The sequence below is a fragment of the Vulpes vulpes genome, chromosome 16 (genome assembly GCF_048418805.1).
Source record: "Vulpes vulpes isolate BD-2025 chromosome 16, VulVul3, whole genome shotgun sequence".
Classification (NCBI taxonomy): domain Eukaryota; kingdom Metazoa; phylum Chordata; class Mammalia; order Carnivora; family Canidae; genus Vulpes; species Vulpes vulpes.
Window position 1 is genome coordinate 38,605,129 of NC_132795.1, and position 22,025 is coordinate 38,627,153.

General features: G+C 41.8%; 1 protein-coding gene across 2 annotated transcripts; it reads right to left on the minus strand.

Moving 5' to 3' along the window:
- Positions 1–191: 191 nt before the first annotated feature.
- Positions 192–20,915, minus strand: KICS2 (KICSTOR subunit 2). 2 transcript variants are annotated; one of them, XM_072742924.1, is made up of 4 exons: positions 19,939–20,800; positions 19,376–19,466; positions 14,174–14,459; positions 192–4,047 (listed from the first exon to the last, which is right to left on the minus strand). In XM_072742924.1, exons 1-4 carry the CDS (start codon positions 19,939–19,941, stop codon positions 3,231–3,233), a joined length of 1,197 nt encoding a protein of 398 aa, XP_072599025.1. In that variant the 5' UTR covers positions 19,942–20,800; the 3' UTR covers positions 192–3,230. The 2 variants fall into 2 exon arrangements, with proteins under 2 accessions (XP_072599025.1, XP_025857570.1); XM_026001785.2 differs by lacking the exon at positions 19,376–19,466 and having other exon boundaries at positions 20,507–20,915.
- Between the last annotated feature and the right edge of the window lie 1,110 nt (positions 20,916–22,025).

Consider the following 22,025-nt stretch of genomic DNA (forward strand, 5'->3'; position numbering starts at 1 on the left):
GTGATGCTATCAACCAACCACAAAAATTTAGGAATAAAGAACCATGAGGGTTCTAAAATAAGGAGAGAGGGAAGGGAGGGTGAGTTGATTAGGAATTTATCTGCCTCCTCTTCTCAACTATACTGTTCAGAGTGACTAAGCACACGTTTATGCCACAGATCTGAAGAGAAAGACGAGAACAGGAGAAGTGCTGAGTTTAAGGAAAGAATGGTCTATCTTTTATTTATACAGTTTTCAAGCCCAAATAAGCTTTCAAAGCCTTTCTTACATGCATGATGTCATTCCATTCTTACATATCCTCTGATAAAAAGCAGGCCATATTTCCTTATCCCCATTTCACAGATAAGAAAGTCAAGCTCAGAGGCTGACAAGCCAAAAAAAAAAAAAAAAAAGCAAGTTTGCTGCTGGATCAAAGAGAGAGTAGACACATATTTTTAAAGACCCCGTGAATGACTCTATAGGAGTGCAATGAGTTACCAGCTATTTTCTTTCCTGTAAATAAATTTCCTACAATATGTCCAAATGCACAAAGAAATAACATAAAGGTTATTGGCCAGTCAGTTAAGAATTAAGCTATACAGTAGGTCCCTCTTACCCTCGAGTGTTTAAAACACCGAACAGGTGCCTGAAACTGCGCATAGTACCCAGCTCTCCGTATATACTATGGTTTTTCCTATACATACATATTTGATGACAAAGTTTAATTTATAAATTAGGCACAATAAGAAATTAACAGTAACTAATAATAAAATAGAACAATTACAACAATGTTCTGTAATCCAAGTTATATGAATGTGGTCTTTCTCTCTCTCTCAAAATAGCTTATTGGGCCATACTCACCCTTCTTGGGATGACGTGAGATGACACAATGCTGGTGCAGTGAGATAAAGTGATGTGAATGATGCAGGCATTGGGATATAGCAACACACTACGACTGACCCCCTGATGATTGGTAGAAGCCCCGGCTTCCAGCTTCCACACTGCAGTGCCCGTGGATAACTGAAACCCAGGTAAACACAACAGCAGGTAAGGGGGGACGACTGTATTTTCACACACTCCTTGACATGATGTCATCACATACAAGGTTGGACCCCAGAGGACAAAGTTGTGAACGTCCAGCCTGTGTCCAAACAGCATCCTAAAGTAGACACTCCTTGATGGCCTTGTTGGCAAACTCAGTGAGTGTTGACCACGCCCCTGGCTATACAGAAAAACTGACCAAGTTGTGGTTTAGAAACAATTTCAAAGTAAACAGTCTGCAGAAAATATGCAGATTTAATCTTCCAGTTAGCAAGACACAGACTTTACAGATCCATTTCATCAATTACTTTAGAGGACAAATCTCAGAGTAGAATCACTTTGTTTCTTGGCTTGAACCAAAATATGCTTAAAAATAAATACACCTTTTTAAATATATTCTAGACAAGGAGTGATTATGTAAATATTATATGTAAGATTTATTTACACTCTTCTCCCTGTTCCACTGAAGCAAATTTCTTTTCGGTACATGGGAGACCAAACATTAAGGCTAATGGTGGTTTTATCTAGGAAAAATACATAAACACCAAGGGATATTTTTTCAGCTTCTTGGTAAAACACAAAAGGGAAGAAAAATGATTGTGGACTTTTTAGTTCCAGTTGTTTTCAATTTTTTATGTAAGTTCAATGTTCAGATTTGTAAAGAACCTGAGTGAATAAAATGTAGAAGTAAATCACTACCTATTTTAAGCAAACTGGCTTTTTAGTTACAGGACTTTTATTTTTTAAAAAGGGGGGAGGGGAAGAAAGAAAGAAATAGAAAAAAGACCAGTAGGTCCTTTCCAGCAGCTGGTCCTGCCTGAGGCAGGCAGGCCTCCTGGCACAGGCTGGGAATGGCTCTGCCCACTGCCAGCTTGCCGGCTGTGGCCCAGGAAAACCATGGCTCCATGCAATCATGAGAAACTGGACCAAACTGGACCGATCTGATCATTACGTCGGATACAAGCATTGAAGGAACTATCAAATAGTAACAAAACTCAATGACTCTTTGTGGCTTATTTTCATTCTGAGTCAATAACCAAGGAGTGACGTTCTCCACAGCCCATTAGGCCTTCACGGGTCCATCTACTTCCTCGTGAACACGACTGAAGGAGGGTGTTAAGGCAGCAGGTGTTAAGATGTATCACTGCTTCTAAAAGTAATTTGGAGGAGACAGGCATGAAACCCAAATTCAGATGTGCTTAAATTAAGTACTGATTTGATTACTCAGCTACGAAGAGGTCTTCTGAATGCACAATTGACTTTTAGCAAGTACAAGGTATCGAGACCAACCTTTTGAGGTTATAAAAGCAGGCTAAGTCGCATGAATGTTGAAGAGTGGCCGAAAAATGAAGGCTACATGCTTTTTTGGCCTAAGAATAAGCAGGGAGTGGAGCCAAACATGAACATACATTTCAGCAGAAAGGTGATAAACAGAAAGCCAAGTAGATAATATGCCGAGGAGTGAAGAAACCCCACATAAGAGCTTATACTAATTTTCAAACAGAGTAAAAAATTCACCTTCATAAGGGTAAAAACAAACATAGTTAGGTGTGTAGATCACCCCAGAAGAACCCATGACTACTAAAGTGTTCACGGGAGTTTTCTAAACTGTTAAAATTGATATTACATGACCACTCTGATTCACCCTTGATTTTTAATAACTGACAGAAATTTCTCACCAAGACTGATTTTGGCATCCAAAATACTAATTTGTTGATGAGAATCATAAAACTCCTTTCATGTTAATTTGCTAATTTATGAGATAGAAAACATACAGTCCTTGATTCTGAAAAGGCCATTTAATCTCTTATCTCAATTACTGGTCCTGGAAGGGGAGAGGAGAAGGCATGTGGAACTGCATTAAAACAAAGTTTAGAACAATATAAAACACGTGGAAAGACAAACCAAAGGCCAATCAATATTCTGTCTATAGGAAATAAAGGAAAATGGGAGAAAATACTGAAAGAACTCTGCTGTACCATGGAGATACACAGTAGCCATGATCACTTCCTAGATTACTCTTTGGATACTTGATTCAATTGGCCTTAATTGCTTATAAAGTGTGCAACACAATTAGGGAAGATTTGTCTTTAATTTAGCTCTCAAAGAAGCATGAATGGATGGAAACTCTAATCACAGACCACAGTAGATCATTAGAGCAATTAGGAACACACTTTCCAGTCTTGAAAACCTTTCAGACAAATCACCTGCTAGCCTTTGGAGCCAGGCTTCAGACTTGCAAAAACTTTGGGGTTCTTAAGGGCAAGTGAGAGCTCATTGAGGAAGGAAATAAAGTGGGAGTCTCTTTCAGATTTCTTTGATTCAAAAATGACGACAATGGTAAAGTGAGGTTCTGGGCGGGTTAGGAAGTAGGTGCTCTGAACTTTGTCATCATAGAAGTGGACCACCTTCTCCAAGCTGTTCAGTTCAGACATGCGGTCTGTCATGATCATGATGACATTGGGCCAGTGCATGACGGGCCTGTCACTGGGCAGGGACACCACGGCTGGATACTGGTCCACACCCTTAGGGGCCTCTCTGTAGGAATGGGGGTGGTGATAGCCATGACCCTGAAAGCTCTCGGAACCTCGGTTGTCAAAGATTAAGGACACATTGGCAGCATCATACTTCCGGATGAAGCTGGAAATCTTCCCAAAAAAGTCTGGGTTGGCTTTGGCAGTCAACGTTTTCATTTCCGAAGCAGTCGTTTGTCGGCTCAGCGCCTCGTGAAAGTAAAAGCTAAACTTGGCAAGAAGCATGTTTTTGAGTTTCATCAGCCAGAGGAAAAGGTGTGGGGGCTGAACGGCCTTCTGAGACTGCCCTCCGAACAAATGTTTCTTGGTCTCCCGCTGCTTTTCAAAGATCTGGCCCCAAGTCTGCAGCTTGGTGTGAGCACTGTGCAAGTTCACCAGAGACGGGAGGAACTTCCACTCGGAGACCTGGGCCTGGGCCTTCAGAAGATGGCTCAGGACATCCACCTCCAGCTGGAAACTGCCTTCCAAAGGACTGAGGATGGGGTGGTGAAATCTAGAGGGGAAGGGGAATGAAGAGAAATAAGTAGAAGTGTTACTCCACAGTGACATTTTCCATCCTCAAAACAGCACACCATGGTGGCCAGGCAAATCTTACTCCATTTGGGGGCGGTAGGAGGAAAGACTGAAGAGCTCCATGTTGATTCTTTTAAAAAATTGTTCTGGGACACCTGAACAGCATCCGAATCTTGATCTCAGTTTAGGTCTTGATTTCAGGGTTGTGAGCTCAAGTCCCACATTCAGCTCCATGCTGTGGATGTGGAGCCCACTTAAAAAATAATAACAAAAATAAATAAATAAATCAAAAGTTATCCTGATATAACTTCACCATCTCAGAATGATGTCAGCATCATATTCTCCTGTGGAAATAGCCTGATATTTATTTTTAAAGATTTTATACATTTATTCATGAGAAGATACACAGAGAGGCAGAGACATAGGGAGAGGGAGAAGCAGGCTCCATGTGGGGAGTCCCATGCGAGACTCGATCCCAGGACCCCAGGATCATGACCTGAGCTAAAGGCAGACGCTCAACCACTGAGCCACCTGGGTGCCCCACATAGCCTGATATTTAAACAAAAGATGAGAGTAGTGGCTGCCTTCCTTTCAAATACAAAGAAATTAAATTAGCTGTACTTTTTTTCCTGGCCTATTTTATTTATTCTGGGAATTGTATAACTAACATAATCAACAAAACACAGCATCCTTTTTTCAGAATGTGGTCCTAAAGAGCTAGAGGTTAAAAAAAAAAAAAAGTCACTAAAACACGTATATAATACATGTAAACTTAATATTCATAGGAACTCCATAAGGTATTATGGTAACTCCATAAGATAAGCCATATTCAATCCTAGTTCCCAAATTTCCTTCATATTTCATCACAGTTAAAAACAAAATGGTAGCTAAATAACAAATACCTAACATTTCAACATTTATGTTTTAAATTGGATTACTACTCACTAAATTAACTTTATGACTCATGGATTGTTAACCTGCTATTTGTAAAACATTTTTTCTAATTCACTGGTAACAGTAATATTGGGTAGTAGGAGGGGAGAGGATGTGGGAATACCTCCTTCCAGGGAGAAGAGGGAAAAGGCCACGTGCAAAGACCCTGAGTCAAGTGAGAACATCTTCTGATGCTTCAGGTCTGCTCTTCAGACTCATTTCCTTAAAAACGTCTCCTCTGTTCATCTCCAGACTAGGTCGGGTGACCCCAATTACATCCTCTAGTTTCTTAATACCTGTCTCCCACTTGAGTAGCTTCATTACCTAATTTGTCAGACAAACTGGGACCTATGGTCACCTTTCTCTGAGCTCCTCGAGGAGAAGTGAGAGTTGCCTACTTCCTTCACTCCTTTATCTCTAGAACATATGGCACATACTAGAGATTCAGGAGAGGTTTGGTATACATGGTAACCAACTAGGTTAAGACTTGAATCCTACTCTCTGCCTCCTTGATTCTGTTGTTTGTGATCTAGATGAAATTCTGTAACAATGGTTAAGGAGAGTCCTCCCTGTATGGACCTCTTAGAGCTTTCTTGCTCAGGGTTCTTCTTCTGAGAAATTCTCCACGGGTGGGGGGTGGGGGGGTGTTTCAGTATCTGCCTGGCCTAGTGCACCTTCCTTCTCAAGGAGCCAACAACAAGCCCTTATACTCTTCCCAAAGGCCCAAAGCATCTGCAAGTGACCGTTTTAAATATGTGGGCAAGATCTAGCATTTACTGATCATATCTTATGCCTCAGGAACCATGGGAGATGATTTACGGGCCTGGACCCATGCAAGTTAATTGCTTCACTGTCAACAAGACAGAAGCTTCTCATACAGCTGTTTCAGCCCCAACCGAAGAGGAAAATGCTGGTTATCAATGAAAAAGTTAAGAAAAAAGATCATCACAAGTATAGCCAGAGTTTAAAAATTCACTTAAACATTAATTAGAGGGATTATTAAACATTAAAGAGCCCATACTAAGCTGGATATTATAAGATAGAAACTCATTATCATGTGATAAGGATATAGTTACTCACATGACAATTTTTTTCCATTACCAGCATTTTACCTTCAATTAGCTTCGAGAGAGGGAAGCTAAAACATAGGTGGAGGGTCTCAGCCTAATAATACATTCAAAGATCGAAAGATAGGGGTGCCTGGGTGGCTCAGTCGATAAGCATCTGACTCTTGATTTTGGCTCAGGTCATGATCTTATGGGTCGTGGGATGGAGCCCCATAAAAGATTGCAAGCCCAACAAGGAGTCTGTGTAAAGATTCTCTCCCTCTATGTCTCCCCCTACTCATTGTCTCTGGAGCTCTCCGTCTCTCTAAAATAAATAAGTCTTAAAAAAAAAAAATCAGAATAAACTAGATTTTAAATCCTCTAGCTTATATGTTTAATTAATTAATTTGGACTCTTCAAACATTGCATGCTTTGAATTAGGCATTACGAAATCTAATACACATGTATACACACAACTTCACCACGTCTCAAAATCTTTGAATTGTACAAAATGCTCCTACCTCCTTAGCCTTTGAGCCCTTTAACGCTTAATGGCCATAAAGCATCATAAGATTCTATAATGATGGGTATCAATAAAATTTCCCAAGGAATTTGAACACAGTAAGACTTGAGGAAAATGTTGTGAGATTGAAGAAAATTCTACCACAAATAATAATACTCTAAGTTATTTTTCCTGCTTCATTGGAAATCATTTATATCTAACATTCTCCTTGAAAGAACATGAATTCTCTGTACAGATCTTCAGAAAGAATTCTGAACAGGCTCTTCATAAACATATCTTAAAAGTGTTTAAATGTTCAACATTTATTAGGGTGAATGTGAATGCTGAAGCTATTTTTCATCCTTAAGAAGAACTAAAAAATCATGTTAATGTTATTCTGCCAAGAGTTTGAGATTAGCATTATGATGTATCATTTTCCCATTTCCATTCTGCTCTGTGCCTCATACCCATTTACAACTCACACTATAGGGGGATCTGTTAGATTGTTGTAATCCAAAAATACAAACCTCAACTATGGCTTGAAAAGCATGAAAGAGTCCAAATATGGAATAAGTTGACAACAATTTACAGAGAACATCTGCTCTAAAAGAAGTCAAAAAAGAGAGGAGTGCAGGGAGAGGGGGAGAGAGAGAGAGAGAGAGAGAGAGAGAGAGAGAGAGAGAGAGAGAGAGAATTCTCTCCTTCACAAATCCACATCAAGGAGTTCCTTCCAAAAGAAGTATCCAGGTCCCAAGTATGTGAGAAGTCAGATAAAAACAATGAAAAATAAATCTCTACCACAATGTGAATGTACTAAATGCCATAAACTATACACTTAAAAATGGTAAATTTTATGTTATGTATATTTTAACACAATAAAAAAATCAATGTTTTCACTAATTTTTAAATATAAATACACTGAAGATAGATGCATTAGCCAAAGGTTTGCCTTATAGAGATTTCCCATGGTAGAAAGAGGTACTTATAATGGATACAAGTAAGTAGTTAACACATCTCTTATGAGAAGTACAAAATACAGTAAGGTTTTAGAAAACGGAGCAACTTCTTTTGGTTGAACGATTATGCAGCCCTTAAGGGAGACTGAATTTGAATTGAGCCATGAAACTTGGTGAGGGCTTACATTTCTGGCCCCATTCTTAATCACCTCTGAATCCACACCCTCTACCAGGTGACTCTGCAGGTCTTCCCACCAGAGGTGGAATATACTTTCTCACCCCTGGACTATGGACTGAGTCATATGACTTGCTCTGGTCAAAGGGATGTTAGCAGATCTGATGCTTAAAACGAGCTTGGTTGGGCTTATTCTTTTGCACTTGAGTAATAGCCACTGCGTAGCTGGCTCCCCACTCACTTTGAGCTCAGAATGAACACATACATGTGGAGCAGACCAAACCCAAAGCTCATAGTAATAAGCCAAGCCCAGTGAGAACAGCGGTAAGCAGAGCTATCCAGCTAAGCCAAGCCTGTAAAGTCGGCTTCCAGGAGACCTGCAAGCCTATGTGTGTGAATTTTAGGGTGTTCTGTTATACATAATGATTGTGGCAAGAGCAACTGATAGATGATATGACAATATGATAGGCTTCAGAACGTACTACCCCAAAATATGGCATCTTGGTATACTAATTTATGAATACATTTAAGAAACATGTGCAGCAAAGATTTCCTAACCCTCCCCTAAAGCAGATCATAAAACCCTCAAGCGAGAGGTGCCTTCCCTCTACTCTAAGGAAAGGAGCATCCTTATCTCCAAAGGCAATGGGACACAGAGAGGAATCTGAAAGAACAGGCCTTGCGGCTTCCCCTTAGCTCATACCCTTTTTCATCCTAGCACATTTTCCCACAACTCTTCAAATGTACTCGGCTCAGTTTTGTTTTTTTAACAAAACCTACCACGAAAACACAGGTTTAACAGCTTCTTTGGGTCTTCGTTATTTTATGAAGGCTCCCCTGACACACAAAACTTACATTAAATACACTGGTATGTTATTCTCTTGTTAATTTGTCTTTTGTTAAAGGGCCCCCTGCTGAGAATTTAGAAGTGTAGAAGAAAAACATCTTTTTCCTTCTCTCCGAATTCAAGGACATTCTAGGCAAAACAAATAATGAGCCAAGGTAGGAAATGGCAAATAGTTATGGGGAACACATTAGATTATGGATTTTTTGGCTTCTGCTTAAAATCCTTAAAGATTTCTCTTCAAAGCTTCTTTTCTACTAAGAGTTTGGGTGCAATTTAAGGCATTTGATGGGCCTTAGATGAATTTGGAAAGATAGGCTGGGGCAAGATAACAGAAGGCCTTCAGCCCTTACTGTTAAGATCTAGACATGCTGAATGCCTAGAGCAGAAGGTGTCCCACCGAAATGGCACTATTGTCGGTCTTGCTTATGAAATTTTCCATGGGCGAAAATTCACCTTGTTGAACGATACACACACAACTAACTGTTAATTTCACTTATCATCACAAATCTTTTTCTGAAGGGAAAGGGACATGAGGCCTAAGGAAATCACAGTTCTACCCTTGGTGAGAATCCTGTCATCTGAAGCATTCAGATCAAAAAACTGTGCTCCCTAAAATGCCAACAGGATTTTTATGTGACTCAATTTTTAAAAATGTTCTTTGGGGCGCCTGGCTGGCTCAGTTAGTGGAGAGTGCGACTCTTGGTCTCAGGACTGTAAGTGTGAGCCTTACTTTGGTGTACAGATTACTTAAAAGTAAAATCTTAAAAAAAAAAAATTCTTTAAAATCTAGCTCTAAAATCATGGTTAAAGGATATGTCACTTAATGATATATTACTGTCATATCAAGGATTTTTTTTTTTTTTAAGATTAACTTATTTATCGGAGAGGGTGGTGCGCACAGGGAGGAGGGGCAGAGGGAGAAAGAGAGGGAGAGAGAGTCTTAAGCAGACTCATGCTGAGCATGGAACCTGACTCGGGGCTTGATCCCACAACAGGATTGTTATAGTCAAAACCAAGAGTCAGATGTTTAACCAACTATGCCACCAATGTGCCCCCACCAGTGGGATTTTTAAAAACTGTCTAGAATGCATAAATAATTTCTTACTTCCTTAAAATAATTATTTCTTAAAATTATACTCTTGACTTAGGAGAGTAAATTTTTGCATTTATAATCCATCTTCCAGGTTTAACTATGAAACAGAAAAATTAACCAGAATCTTCTTTTATGCCCACTAAGAGTTAGGTAAGTAAATTCAGAATGAATTTTACAGAATCAAAAAATGTTCCAATGATGCTTCCCTGGAGGGAGGGGGAGATTAAAAAACCCAAGTTCCTCCTCTCCTCAAAAGTATTCAAGGAATAGTAGACACCCTATTCCTGTATGAGCTAAACTCGTATTTTTTTCTCCTCAGGGTACACAATAAAAACTAATATGATTAATGTTAATTATTCAATTTGAAATGCAGCACCACAATGACTGTGGTTCTTAAGCAATAATTTACATTTGCTTAATAATGTAATAAGTTTGCCAGAAAGGGAAACCTTTAGCACTATTCTACTCTTTTTCTTTTCTTTAAAGATTTTATTTATTTATTCATGAGAGATACAGAGAGGCAGAGACATGGGCAGAGGGAGAAGCAGGCTCCATCCAGGAAGTCCGGTGCAGGACTCGATCCCGGAACTCCAGGACCACACTCTGGGCCGAAGGCAGACGCCCAACCGCTGAGCCACCCAGGAGTCCCAACCCTACTCTACTCTGACCACAACTGGCTTCCAAAGAAAAACAAAACAAAACGTGCTTCCCCTTCTTCTCTGAAAGCAGACTGGACCTTGCAATAACTCACACAGAATCTGCATCTCAAATCATGTCCACAAGTTAGACTCCATGTTATACATCATGCATGTTAATTTTTTAATACAAAAGCATTTCATCATTTAAAAGATAAAAGATTCACATGCTATTTTAGAAGTGCTCTGACATGGATCAGATATATTGGGGCAAATAAACATTTCCTGAAAGATAAACTTGGGTCCTTTGCGAGAAGGATTAACTCTTTCAATACAATAGAATACCAAAATATTAATTACTTCTCTAAAACACTGGAACCATGAAAGAAATGTTTGGTATAGCACAGATACCAAATCAAAAGGTCTACAGAAAAGAAAAAAAGAAGAAGGGGGGGGGGAAAAAAAGGTCTACAGAAAAAAGAATATTATCCTGGCAAAAGGCAAAGTATGTTAATTTTCGCCTACCATAATTCCACCTCCCCCTCCAAAATCAACATATTGTACAGAATTTCAACTTTTCAGAACTTGTTAACTAAGGGATTTATGTTAAGTTAACCTCAAGTTTCCAATTGAGATAATTTTCAGGCTTGGATGTGTAATCAGTAATTAATTAGATAAAGGCAGCACTAGTGGAAGATGGAGAAAGATGAAAACACCTTGACCTAGGTGATACCCTGCCCGGTATCCTGGCTCTATCAGATTCCAAGAGTAACCACTCTGTCCTAAAGAGCTTCAAGAATGAAAGCTGGGCTTTTGAGGGAAATGGAAGGAATTCTCAAAGATCTGGGAAATAGGATGTTCCAAAGAAGGTAAAAGATGATAGATCACAAATCTAATCAAATAAAAATAGCTAAATAATAATAATCATTCCTATGAAACACACATACATATACATACTGTTAAAGTTCAGTACCTAGTATATTCCACTGCTGGCACCTCTCTTTCATTTATCCAAACAATTTTTTTCATGTAGACTATTTTCAATATCACAGGGAACTTTTAAAACATAGAAGTTTCTGGGCACTCAACTGAGAATCACTAAATCTTACCCTCTTGAGGAAGAAGGGCAGGGCAAGGGCAGGGGGCAGGTATGGTTCCTTTTCTTAAGCTTTGCAAATGGGGGATCCCTGGGTGGCGCGGCGGTTTGGCGCCTGCCTTTGGCCCAGGGCGCAATCCTAGAGACCCGGTATTGAATCCCACGTCGGGCTCCCTGCATGGAGCCTGCTTCTCCCTCTGCCTCTCTCTCTGTGTGTGTGACTATCATGAATAAATAAATAAAATCTTTAAAAAAAAAAAAAAAAAAAGCTTTGCAAATGGTTCAGCAAACCACTTTCACATTAACATTTGGGAATCACCACGTGAGATCTCTTCCCTTTGAGAATTAGATCTCAAACTGTACTTTTGTTTTTGGATTTCAAAAAATTATGTTATTAAAAAAAAAAATCCAAATCAGGTTTGAGGAAGAAATAAAAGTTCCAAACATAGAAAATCTGTTACCATGTAAAATTTGTTTATAAAATGAAAATGTGTATATTTATATGCAGAGACTGTCTCTCAAGAATGATAGGAAGAACTCGCTAACAACATTCATTGTCTCTTAGGAAGGGAATTAAGTAGATGAAGAACAGGGGCACTTTTCACTATGTATTCTTTTGTGCTTTATAAATTTTGAGATGTATTAATGTATTACCTACTAAAAATAGATGAAACACAAATTTAGAATATATCATAAAAACAAAAAATACATGACAATAAAAAAAAATAGTAAGAGGACATTTTGGATACAATTGGGGAAGTCCGAATATGGACTACTTACTGCTGATGATAGAAAAAAAATCAGTGCTAAATTTCCTAAGTGAGAAAACTATGTTACAGTTTTGTATAGTTCTTAGAAGATACAATCTGAGTATTTGGGGGTGAAGTGTTATGATGTTCCCATATGACTTCCAAACAATGTGGGAGGGGTAATAAAATTATATAAACAGAGAGATAAAGCAAACATGGCAACATTTTAACAATATGAGTCCAGGGGAAGAATGTTTGCATGTTCACTGCACAGCTTTATTTCTTTTTAAAATCTTTCTCTTTTTTAAAAAATATTTTATTTATATATTTGACAGAGAAAGAGAGCAAGAGAGCATAAGCAAGTGGAGTGGCAGAGGGAGAGGGAAAAGCAAGCTTCTGGCTGGGCAGGGATCCTGATGGAGGGCTCAAGACACAGGGCTCGAGCCCAGGACCCTGGGATCATGACCTGAGCTAAAGGCAATTGCTTAACCGAGCCACCCAGGAGCCCCTGTTTATTTCTTTTTTAATAACAGCTTTACTAGGTTATTCACATACATAATGTATACTCTTTTATAAAAGGTATAGAATTCAGTAGTTTTAGTACAGAGTTGTGCAACCATCACCACTAATTTTAGAACAGTCTCATGACCCCCCCAAAAGGAATCCTGTACCCATTAGAAGTCACTCCCCATTCTCACCTTCACCCCAACCATTTTCTGTGTCCATCATCTGTAATCTATATTCTGTGTTTATGACTTTGCCTATTCTGGACATTTCCTATAACTGGAAGGATACAACATGTGATCTTTTCTGACTGGTTTCTTTCATGTAGCATAATTATTCAAGGTTCATGGATGCTGTGGCATATATCAATACCTCATTCCTTTCTACAGCCGAACAATAACACCTAATGCTTCTCAAAATCCTTTGGTATTGTTTTTTGGCTCAGGAAGTGAGCAATACATTACAGGCAGGCTCACAAATGAAAGCAGCAATTTCCTTCAAATATAAGTTTTCCAGCTGATCAACATCTTTTTTTAAAAAAAATTAAATTGGATGGGATCCCTGGGTGGCGCAGCAGTTTGGCGCCTGCCTGTGGCCCAGGGCGCAATCCTGGAGACCCGGGATTGAATCCCACATCGGGCTCCCGGTGCATGGAGCCTGCTTCTCTCTGCCTATGTCTCTGCCTCTCTCTCTCTCTCTGTGTAACTATCATAAATAAATAAATAAATAAATAAATAAATAAATAAATAAATAAATAAATAGGAAACCAAGTTGGATTCCTTAAAAAAAAAAAAAAAAAAATTTAAATTGGCTACAAATAGCTTTTTGACTATCAAAAAAAATTTAAGTATGCCCTCCTCAAAATCACAGATGCCTGTCTCCCCTAAGAAAGTTTAAAACAAAACCAAAACTTTGCCACAGGCATAGAATAGCATAGAAAGCAATTATAAAGGAGTTTCCAACACATGTGAAGTAATGGTTAGTTACATCAGAGGAATAAGTGGATAACTCATCAAGGTGATTACTTTGTAAGGGACATTTATTTGAATAATAGTTTGTAAAAAAAAAAAATCACATTAGTTTATATACAGTTCTTGCTGTGTGAACTCTTTTTGAAGCAGCAAAATCAGTTATAATACATCTTTTAAGGATTACTTCATTCTTGGCCCTTGGTTATTGCTTAGGGAAGTATCCACCCAGCATGGTGTTAATGAAGCCCAAAGGAGGTACCTAATGTATAGCCATTCGTTAATATGTATAAAATGTAAAACAGCTATTTCTCTATTTCAGTTATTTCATCATAGATTTTCCTCATAAGAGTGTGGGGAAGTGGGGCACCCTGGTGGCTCAGTGGTTGAGCATCTGCCTTTGGCTCAGGTCATAATCCCGGGGTCCTGGGATCAAGTCCTGCATCAGGTTCCCTGCAGGGAGCCTGCTTCTCTGCCTCTCTCTGTGTCTCTTAGGAAGAAATAAATAAAATCTAAAAAAAAAAAAAAGAATGTGGGGAAGGAGCTAGTGTGTGTGGGAGTGAGAGGCTGCTCTGGCCATCCCTCCCTCCTTCCCTCCTCACCTGGAGCTGTATTTCTTGAGGATGGTGTCCAAAAGGCCAACGAGCTCCTCAGCATTGATGAACTTCTGTGGGCTGAGGGTGTACATCTTCTCATAGAAGTCTGCGATCTCCATCCGGGCTTGCACGAAGAAGCACAGCTGCTCCGACAGGTGGGAAAGTAATTCTTCCACGTGGGGGGCGTTCCCCCCGAGGGCACCGCGGCCAGTCACCACCTTCTTCAGCTCGTTGTGCAGGGAAGTATAGATGGTACGGATAGAATCTTTCCTGCTGAAGAAGGACTGGCCCCCTGGGAGGCAAATGACATTAGCAAATGACAAGTAAGGAAGAGAAACTAGGAGAGAACACCTCCCAGCACCCAAAAGGAAAGGAAGGGCGCCTGGGTGGCTCAGTGAGTTAAGCACCTGCCTTTGGCTCAAGTCATGATCCCAGAGTCTGGGATCCAGCCCCCTGTCTGGGCTCCCTGTTCAGCGAGGAGTCTGCTTCTCCCTCTCCCCTGGCTTGTTCTCTCTCTCTCTCTTGCTCCCTCTCTCTCAAATAAGTAAATACAAAAAATCTTTTAAAAAAAGAAAAACCAAAAAGAAAGGAGTAGAGTCTGCTGAGCTCAATGAGTTATCACCTACCATATTCTCTGACTCCTATGATTGGAATTTAAATATTTTGTGATTCATAATTTCACTGAAGAATAAGAAATGAATGCCTGGTGCACCTCCTTAGTGTAGTAACAGATGAGTGTATGATTTCCTTACCCATATACCGATTCTCCCCCAAACCAATTCAATGAGGATTCATATTTATTTCAGAGGAGAATTAACCTAGCAGGTGACATCAACCTGAATCCAAATAGCCCTCCTTCCACATACATGTATTTAAAACAAAAGAGAATACCCAACTGGAAAACACTGTTGTTATTCCTGATAAATCAGAAAATTTTATTTCTGCATCAGGGCTGAATTTTCCTTTGAATCTTTTAAGCTATACCAGAAAATGGAAAACACATGTATCACCCTTACACAAGAACACAGAATCTGGGGATCGCAGGGGAAAAAAAGGAAATCTTTAGTACTTTTTTTTTTTTTTTAAGTAAGTTCTACACCCAATGCGGGGCTTGAACTCATGACCCTGAGATCAAGAGTTATATGCTCCTCCAACTGAGCCAGCCAGGCACCCAGAAATCTTTGGAACTCTTGATAAGGTTTATACAATAGATTATAACAAAATAAGCACCACATTGTGAATGATTAAGTGCAGGAAGTAATTATAAATAACTATTGCTGTAACTCAGGAGTTCCAAAGGAAATGGGGGGGGGGGGGGGGCGGGGACCAGGGGTGCCTGGCTGGCTCAACTGGTAGAGCGTGTGACTCTTTTTTTTTTTTTTTTGAGCGTGTGACTCTTATCTCAGGGTCTTGAGTTCAACCCCTACACTAGGCATGGAGCTACTTAATTTTAAAAAAAAGACAAAATACATCCCTTTCAGCAGTTAATAGGGATCAAGTGGCATCGATCATTTCCTTACTCGGTATTAACACATGATCAACTCTAGTTCTAATAATTATAGAGCCAGCTTTATAGATGTTTTCTTAAGCAATTCTGCACTAAAGAAAGGGTCACAGGCAAGACATTAAGAGAATGAAAAGAAACAGTGCAGCTTTAAAACAGTAATTCTTAGAAATATATAAAAACCTCAGAGATGGATGACAGTTTACATTTTCTATTGCTATACACAGAATGCTTTAATGAATAAACTTATTACTTTTATACATGTCAATTAAGAGTGAAAAATTATTTATCGAGGCATTTTGTAAAATATCCCTTTGACAAATGAAACATTTCACAATGTTGTTTCTACTTCACTGCCCAGTTTATATTTCAAGAAATGAATCTTACATCCTTTCCTACTACTGTGACCAGCATGTCCAAGGTTATCCACGATTTTCACAGTTGGCTCTTAAAGTCTGGCTTCTCAGAAAGCCCTTAGTCCCACGCCCTGGGAAGCTCCCTGGCCCTGGGTAAAGCTAGAAGGTTGGTTACTTATAACTTATTTTTAAGCATTAATAGTTTGTGGAATAAGTTATTAAGTGACCAACCTTCTAGGTTTGTAGTTGTAGTTAATAGTTGTAAAAGTAATCAAATTAATAGTTTGTGGAATGAATGTTTTCTTCAGTATACTGCCTAGACAAAGTAACTAGTATTCAAATCATTTCCTCTCCTAATAGCAGCAAAAACCATGTGGTACAGTTGGATTGACCCCAGCACTAACATCCCGCACAGGACTGTACCCTGAAGGGTTTGCCCTCCTTCCCTGCCTATATTAGTCTAACCCTGCAGATTTTGTGAAGGGACAGTATGGAATAAATAGACCTCTGTGACCAAGTTTAGGAGAAAAAATGTCTTAGGTTAAGTAGGTAACGAGAGTACCATGCAAAATCTATGGGGTGCCTAGATAGTCAGGGGAGTGTGCAACTCTTGATCTCAGAGTTGTGAGTTCAGGCCTCACATTGGGTGTACAGATTACTTAACAATAAAATTTTAAAAAAACAAACAAAACAAAACAAAAAAAACCTAAAAGCTCTGGAAGTCTGACAGACTTAGCCCCAATTCCAGCTTCCGAATGTATACTCTGTGTGATATGCCAATGACTTGGCTAATTTGAACCTTAGCTGTGGTTTTTAACACGAAACAAGTAATAGAGCCAAGAAGACAACATGAAATCACATCTGGTATATAATGTGCCTGGAGCAAAGTGCATGTTGCATAACACTAGTCCCCTTCCCTTCCATTTGTAACTGACGTAAGAAGACCCTGAATATTACCTAATTGGGCTTCTAAAACTCTATAGTAAATTGGGAGCTTCATATAATATAAACAAGAGTAGCCACCTATTTGAAAGCTAGTGAGGTGACTCTCAACTGCGTACTCACCTCTTAACAGGGTGGCCTTAGTGACAGTTTTAACTCTGAGTGAAAAAGAACTTCCTTCATCAGATTACCCTCTCTGAGGGAGTGGAAACACCACACAGATGCAAAGAGTATCCTGAAAAGCTTATCAATAATCATCAGTCACCAGTATGTGAAACCATGTCAAGGGACACTATAAGGAGGGGAGAGACCACCAACGCATTTCTTTTAAACTGGTCTCTTTTCTCAGAGCTCTCAGGAGCACAATCCTAAATATTTACTACCCTGGTTAGGAATATCCAGAGGGGACTGGTCTTCCTTCATTACTGGGAAACAAGGAAGCAGGGACACCAGACATCTTCCTCTTTTCAATTTTTTGAACTCACAAAATAGGATTATGTTGAATTATTTCCAGAAGGCTCTTTGTATTGTATCTTCACTATTTTTCAAGATTTCAACAGTCCACCTCACAGGATAAAATTTCAAGTAACAAGTGTATTAAAGGAGTATGTGAAACGTCTAATTGAGTATTTTATTCCACAATGTTTTGTTAATGATAGTTTGTAAACGTTGGTTCTCAAGTTAAAGTCATTTTCTACCGTGCTAAATTCTAGCAACCAGAGGTTGAGGAAACTCTCCAGTAACAAAACAAAAGGGAGAGATGTATGGCCTAAAGTCCTCCAAAGGCATTGAGATGGCATATTTTTATCCGTGATCCTTCCCCAAACAGGTATAGTCTCTTCTCAAAGCAAAGAGAAAGCTCCAAGGTAAGGGCTCCACCCAAAGTTGTTCAGAACTGAGCCAGTACAGGAACAGAAGGCTCCCTGTCAGGTCCATCCTTTGCCTAAAGTGTTTGCCCACACGTGCATCTATAATCAGGATTCACTGCCAAGGTCTCTGATAAACATCAGTCACAAGAGTGAGGTCAGAAAGACGTGTTTGGATCATGTTTTTTAAATGTTTAAAGATACACATAAAACATTTTGTTTTGCTTTTTAAAAAAAAAAATATCATACATTCTAATTACCAAAGGATGTGAAGAACATGGGAATGTCTTAAGTGTCAACACAAAACTTTTTCCCCAAGGGTTTAATTAAGAAAATAGAGCCCACCTAATAATCACAGAATCATATGGTAAGCCTGCTGATATCACAAACATTCCAGTATCAAAACACTGTAAGATAGCTGCAAATTTAAAAATTTAAAATTTGGAACCTACGTTTACTATACATTGAAGAAGTTAATGAGGCGTTAAAGTTAAACGTGCCATTCTCAGAACATTCACTCAGAAGTGACAGATCACTGGGAGCCTGAACCACGCCTGGGCATGTTTCAGAGTGTCAACTGCTCCCGGTTGAATTTCACGGTGCAGCCTTCAGGCTCATCCATGCAAGCAGGGGGTCCATGCAGAACTAATCACTTTATGTGACAAGGGCCATTTCACAGAACCCAAGGCTGAGACCCTGATGATTTTACACCTGCTCTTAACACACAGAGCAGCCAGTGCTGTTTACCTAAAACCAGACACATACAACTGAAACTAGAATAGCAGATTTTTAAACTGGGGTCCGTGACTAGGCTTTAGGAAATCCGACTGAATGGAAACCTCTCAGATTATATGCAAAATTGTATTACACATATATTTTCCATGTAAGTGCATGGGCTTCATCAAAATCTCACAGATGAGCTTAAACAAATTAAGAATCATGGCCCTGAGGGGTCAGTCACCATTCTTCATGAGGTGAGAGAATCTAAAAACAACTAGAACTGCCAGAAAATTACCCACCTTCAATTTTATGGCCAGAATCTTCCCCACTTCCAAATACAGTTGACCCCTGAACAGTGTCAGGGGTAGGAGAGGGTTTGCTGGGGAGCTGATCCCCCCCACACACACACATAGCCAAAAATCCGGGTATTAACTTTTGACTTCCCAAAAATTTAATTACTAATAGCTTATAGTTGACTAGAGGCCTTACTGATAACATAAACAGTAGGTCAACACGTATTTCATAGGTTATATGTATTCTATGTTGCATTCTTATAATAAGGTAAGCTAGAGAAAAAGAAAATGTTAGGAAAATCATAAAGGATGAGAAAAATATTTACTGCACTGTATTTATCGAAAAAAAAAAATCCGTGTATTAGTGGACCCATGCAGTTCACACCCCTCTTGTTCAAGGGCCAACTGTATACACAAAGTATATGCTTAAATCATAATACGGACACCAACTTTTTACAAATCATATGGATAAAAACACAATCTGACAGTTCAAAGGCAGGTATTCTGGTTTGAGATCTGTCACCTACCCACACAGGTGCGCGCGAAGACAATTTGCCGATCTACAGAAAGGGTAACAATGACACTGCAACAGCAATTGCAAATTTGTGAGAAGTGCCACTGCAAAAAGGGGTGGGGGAAAAAAATGCACAGGGTGAATCTAACTGAGCACTTTTGCCAGTAAGTCAACATACTACACAACAAGGTATTATCTGAACAGCCAAGGCACAGGTTAAGACCTCAGAAAGCCCTGCACACACCCCCCCCCCCCGGGGGGGATTACTGATCATGGTCCCCTGGCCATAGGGACGTGGCCACCTTCAGGCAATAGAAGGAAACTGGGGGTTAAAATCAAAATGGAATCTGCACTCAACTTTTATCTTTCTATTCCTATTGCATAGATGTATCCTCCATTCATACCAGCCCCTGTGCTTCCGATTACTGAAACGTCTAAAAACAGGCCAAAATACTAACACCCCTTTGAAAGCTCCAGGATCCATAATAAGGTACTGTTGGCCATGATAAGTAGTGATATTTTATATGCACAGCCCTTGGCTTCCTCGTATTTTATTTCCTTCTGATCTACTCATACCATTTCAGCTAGTAAAAATCGGCTGAATCCGTTCTTTCACCTCACTTCCAGAGGCCAAGATTCATGATGATGCAAAGTGTTTACCATCTTCCCCCAAGTGCCCTCTTGCTAGTGTCAGGCACGTTTCTTGCCTTTCCTGTCCGGTACTCGCTTATTTCCTCATGCTTTAAATTATTTATTGACAGCCTAAGAAGAAGGGGTAAGGACGCCATCCGCAACTCTCAGGGGCCTCGGCTTTAGGAGGCTGGGCTGCAAAGGTGTTCATTGGTTCTAACTAGGTTGCATTGCCCAGGTCTGCTCCTCTGGCCAGTGTCAGCGGGCAGGCTGCTTAACTTCTCACTGAGGGCACCAATCCGTGCAATGGGCACGCACGGAGACACCCCTCGGTGGGAGCCGCAGCCCCGGCGGCAGCGGAGGCCGGTGGGCGGGGCCTGCGGGAGCCGGGGGAGGGAAGGGGTCGCCGGGAGGTGAGCCGGGAGCGCCGAGAGGAGCCGGAGGCCGCGGCGAGGCAGGGAGCCAACCCCCTTTCCTTCCTCCTCAAAGGGCACGGGGGGCGGGGCGGAGGTACCTAGTTTCTGCCCCAGGTAGGTGAGGCTGTGATAGACCTTCTCGGCCGCGGCCAGGTGGGCCAGGGCCGCCAGCAGCGACAGCCAGCTGCCCCCCGCGCTCTTGTTGGCCTCTCGCTCCTTGTCCACATTGTCCTTGGCCTTGTCGTAAGAGAAGATGCCCAGGTGAGAGAAGAACGTCTCCAGCACCGCCTGTTCCACCGGGACCGGGGCGGCCAGCGGGATAGACTCCCCCATGCGAGCTGCGACCCAGCTCCACCCACGTGGCTCTCCGCTGCCTCGCACTTCCGGGTTCCTGGGGAACGTGCGCGCCGGCGTGCGTGCGTGCGCGCGGCCGCGGCGAGCGCCGGGCTCGGGGGCGCGCGGCCGGGCCTGAGCGAGGAGGCCCCTCCCCTCCCCTCCCCCTCCCCCTCCCCCACGCCGTGAGCGCCGCGGAAGGCGGGACGCCGCGGCCCGGCCTGCGTCGCCTCAGTTCCCGCCGCGCCCACTAGTCCGACCCTCGGGGCAGCACCCAAGACGGACGACTCGCCGCTCCGCGGGCCTCACGGCGTCCCGAGGTGAGCCGGGAGGCCCCGCCCCGTGAGGCTGCGTCAGTGCTGGTGACGTCACGCCTGCATGACGCCAGCGGCCCGTGCGCTGACCTCCGGCCTGGGCGTGCTCTGGGCCTCTGGGGAGCGGAACTGTCGGCCCCCGGAGCTCCTGAACCGACGGCCGACGGCGCGAAGCACCTGCGCCCGGTGAGGGTTTGTATCTCCTCTCCCGTGTCGGGTCTTCACCCGGTGACGCCCCTGACGTCAGCTCGCACCTGCCTCCCGGGCCGGGTGTCTCAGCTCGCGCTGCGGAGACGGCGTCGGAGCCGAGCTCTTCAGCTGGCGCTTGCTGCCCAGAGCTTCGGGGGCGGCCTCCCGAACCCCGCGGGGGGATGAGCGACGCCAGCCCGCGTCAGAGCTTCGGAGTCGATGCCCCGTGCCGGTCAGATCCATTGACGCCTCTGACGTCTAAGAACCGCCCGAAACGCAGCTCCCAGGTACGTCCCCTGCTCGGAAACCCCGCCCATCACCTGCGCAGGTGTTTCCTGGCTCCTGCCTCGTGCTTGAGTCTCTGGCGCCACTGGCACCATTTCATCACGTGTCTTCTTCACACGCCCCGTCGCCCCGAGGGGTGAACCAACTCCCTGCGGCGGGGTCTAGGCCTCGCTCACCTTGATGACCTCCTCCTAATGGATAGCGCGACGATGTTTGTTGAAATGGGGGGACTGGGGATCCCTGGGTGGCGCAGCGGTTTGGCGCCTGCCTTTGGCCCAGGGCGCGATCCTGGAGACCCGGGATCGAATCCCACGTCAGGCTCCCGGTGCATGGAGCCTGCTTCTCCCTCTGCCTATGTCTCTGCCTCTCTCTCTCTCTCCCTCTGTGACTATCATAAATAAATAAAAATTAAAAAAAAGAAAAAAGAAATGGGGGGACTGTCCGTTTTCTTTTTCTTTTCTTTTCTTTTTTTTTTTTTGGTAAAATTAGATCTGTT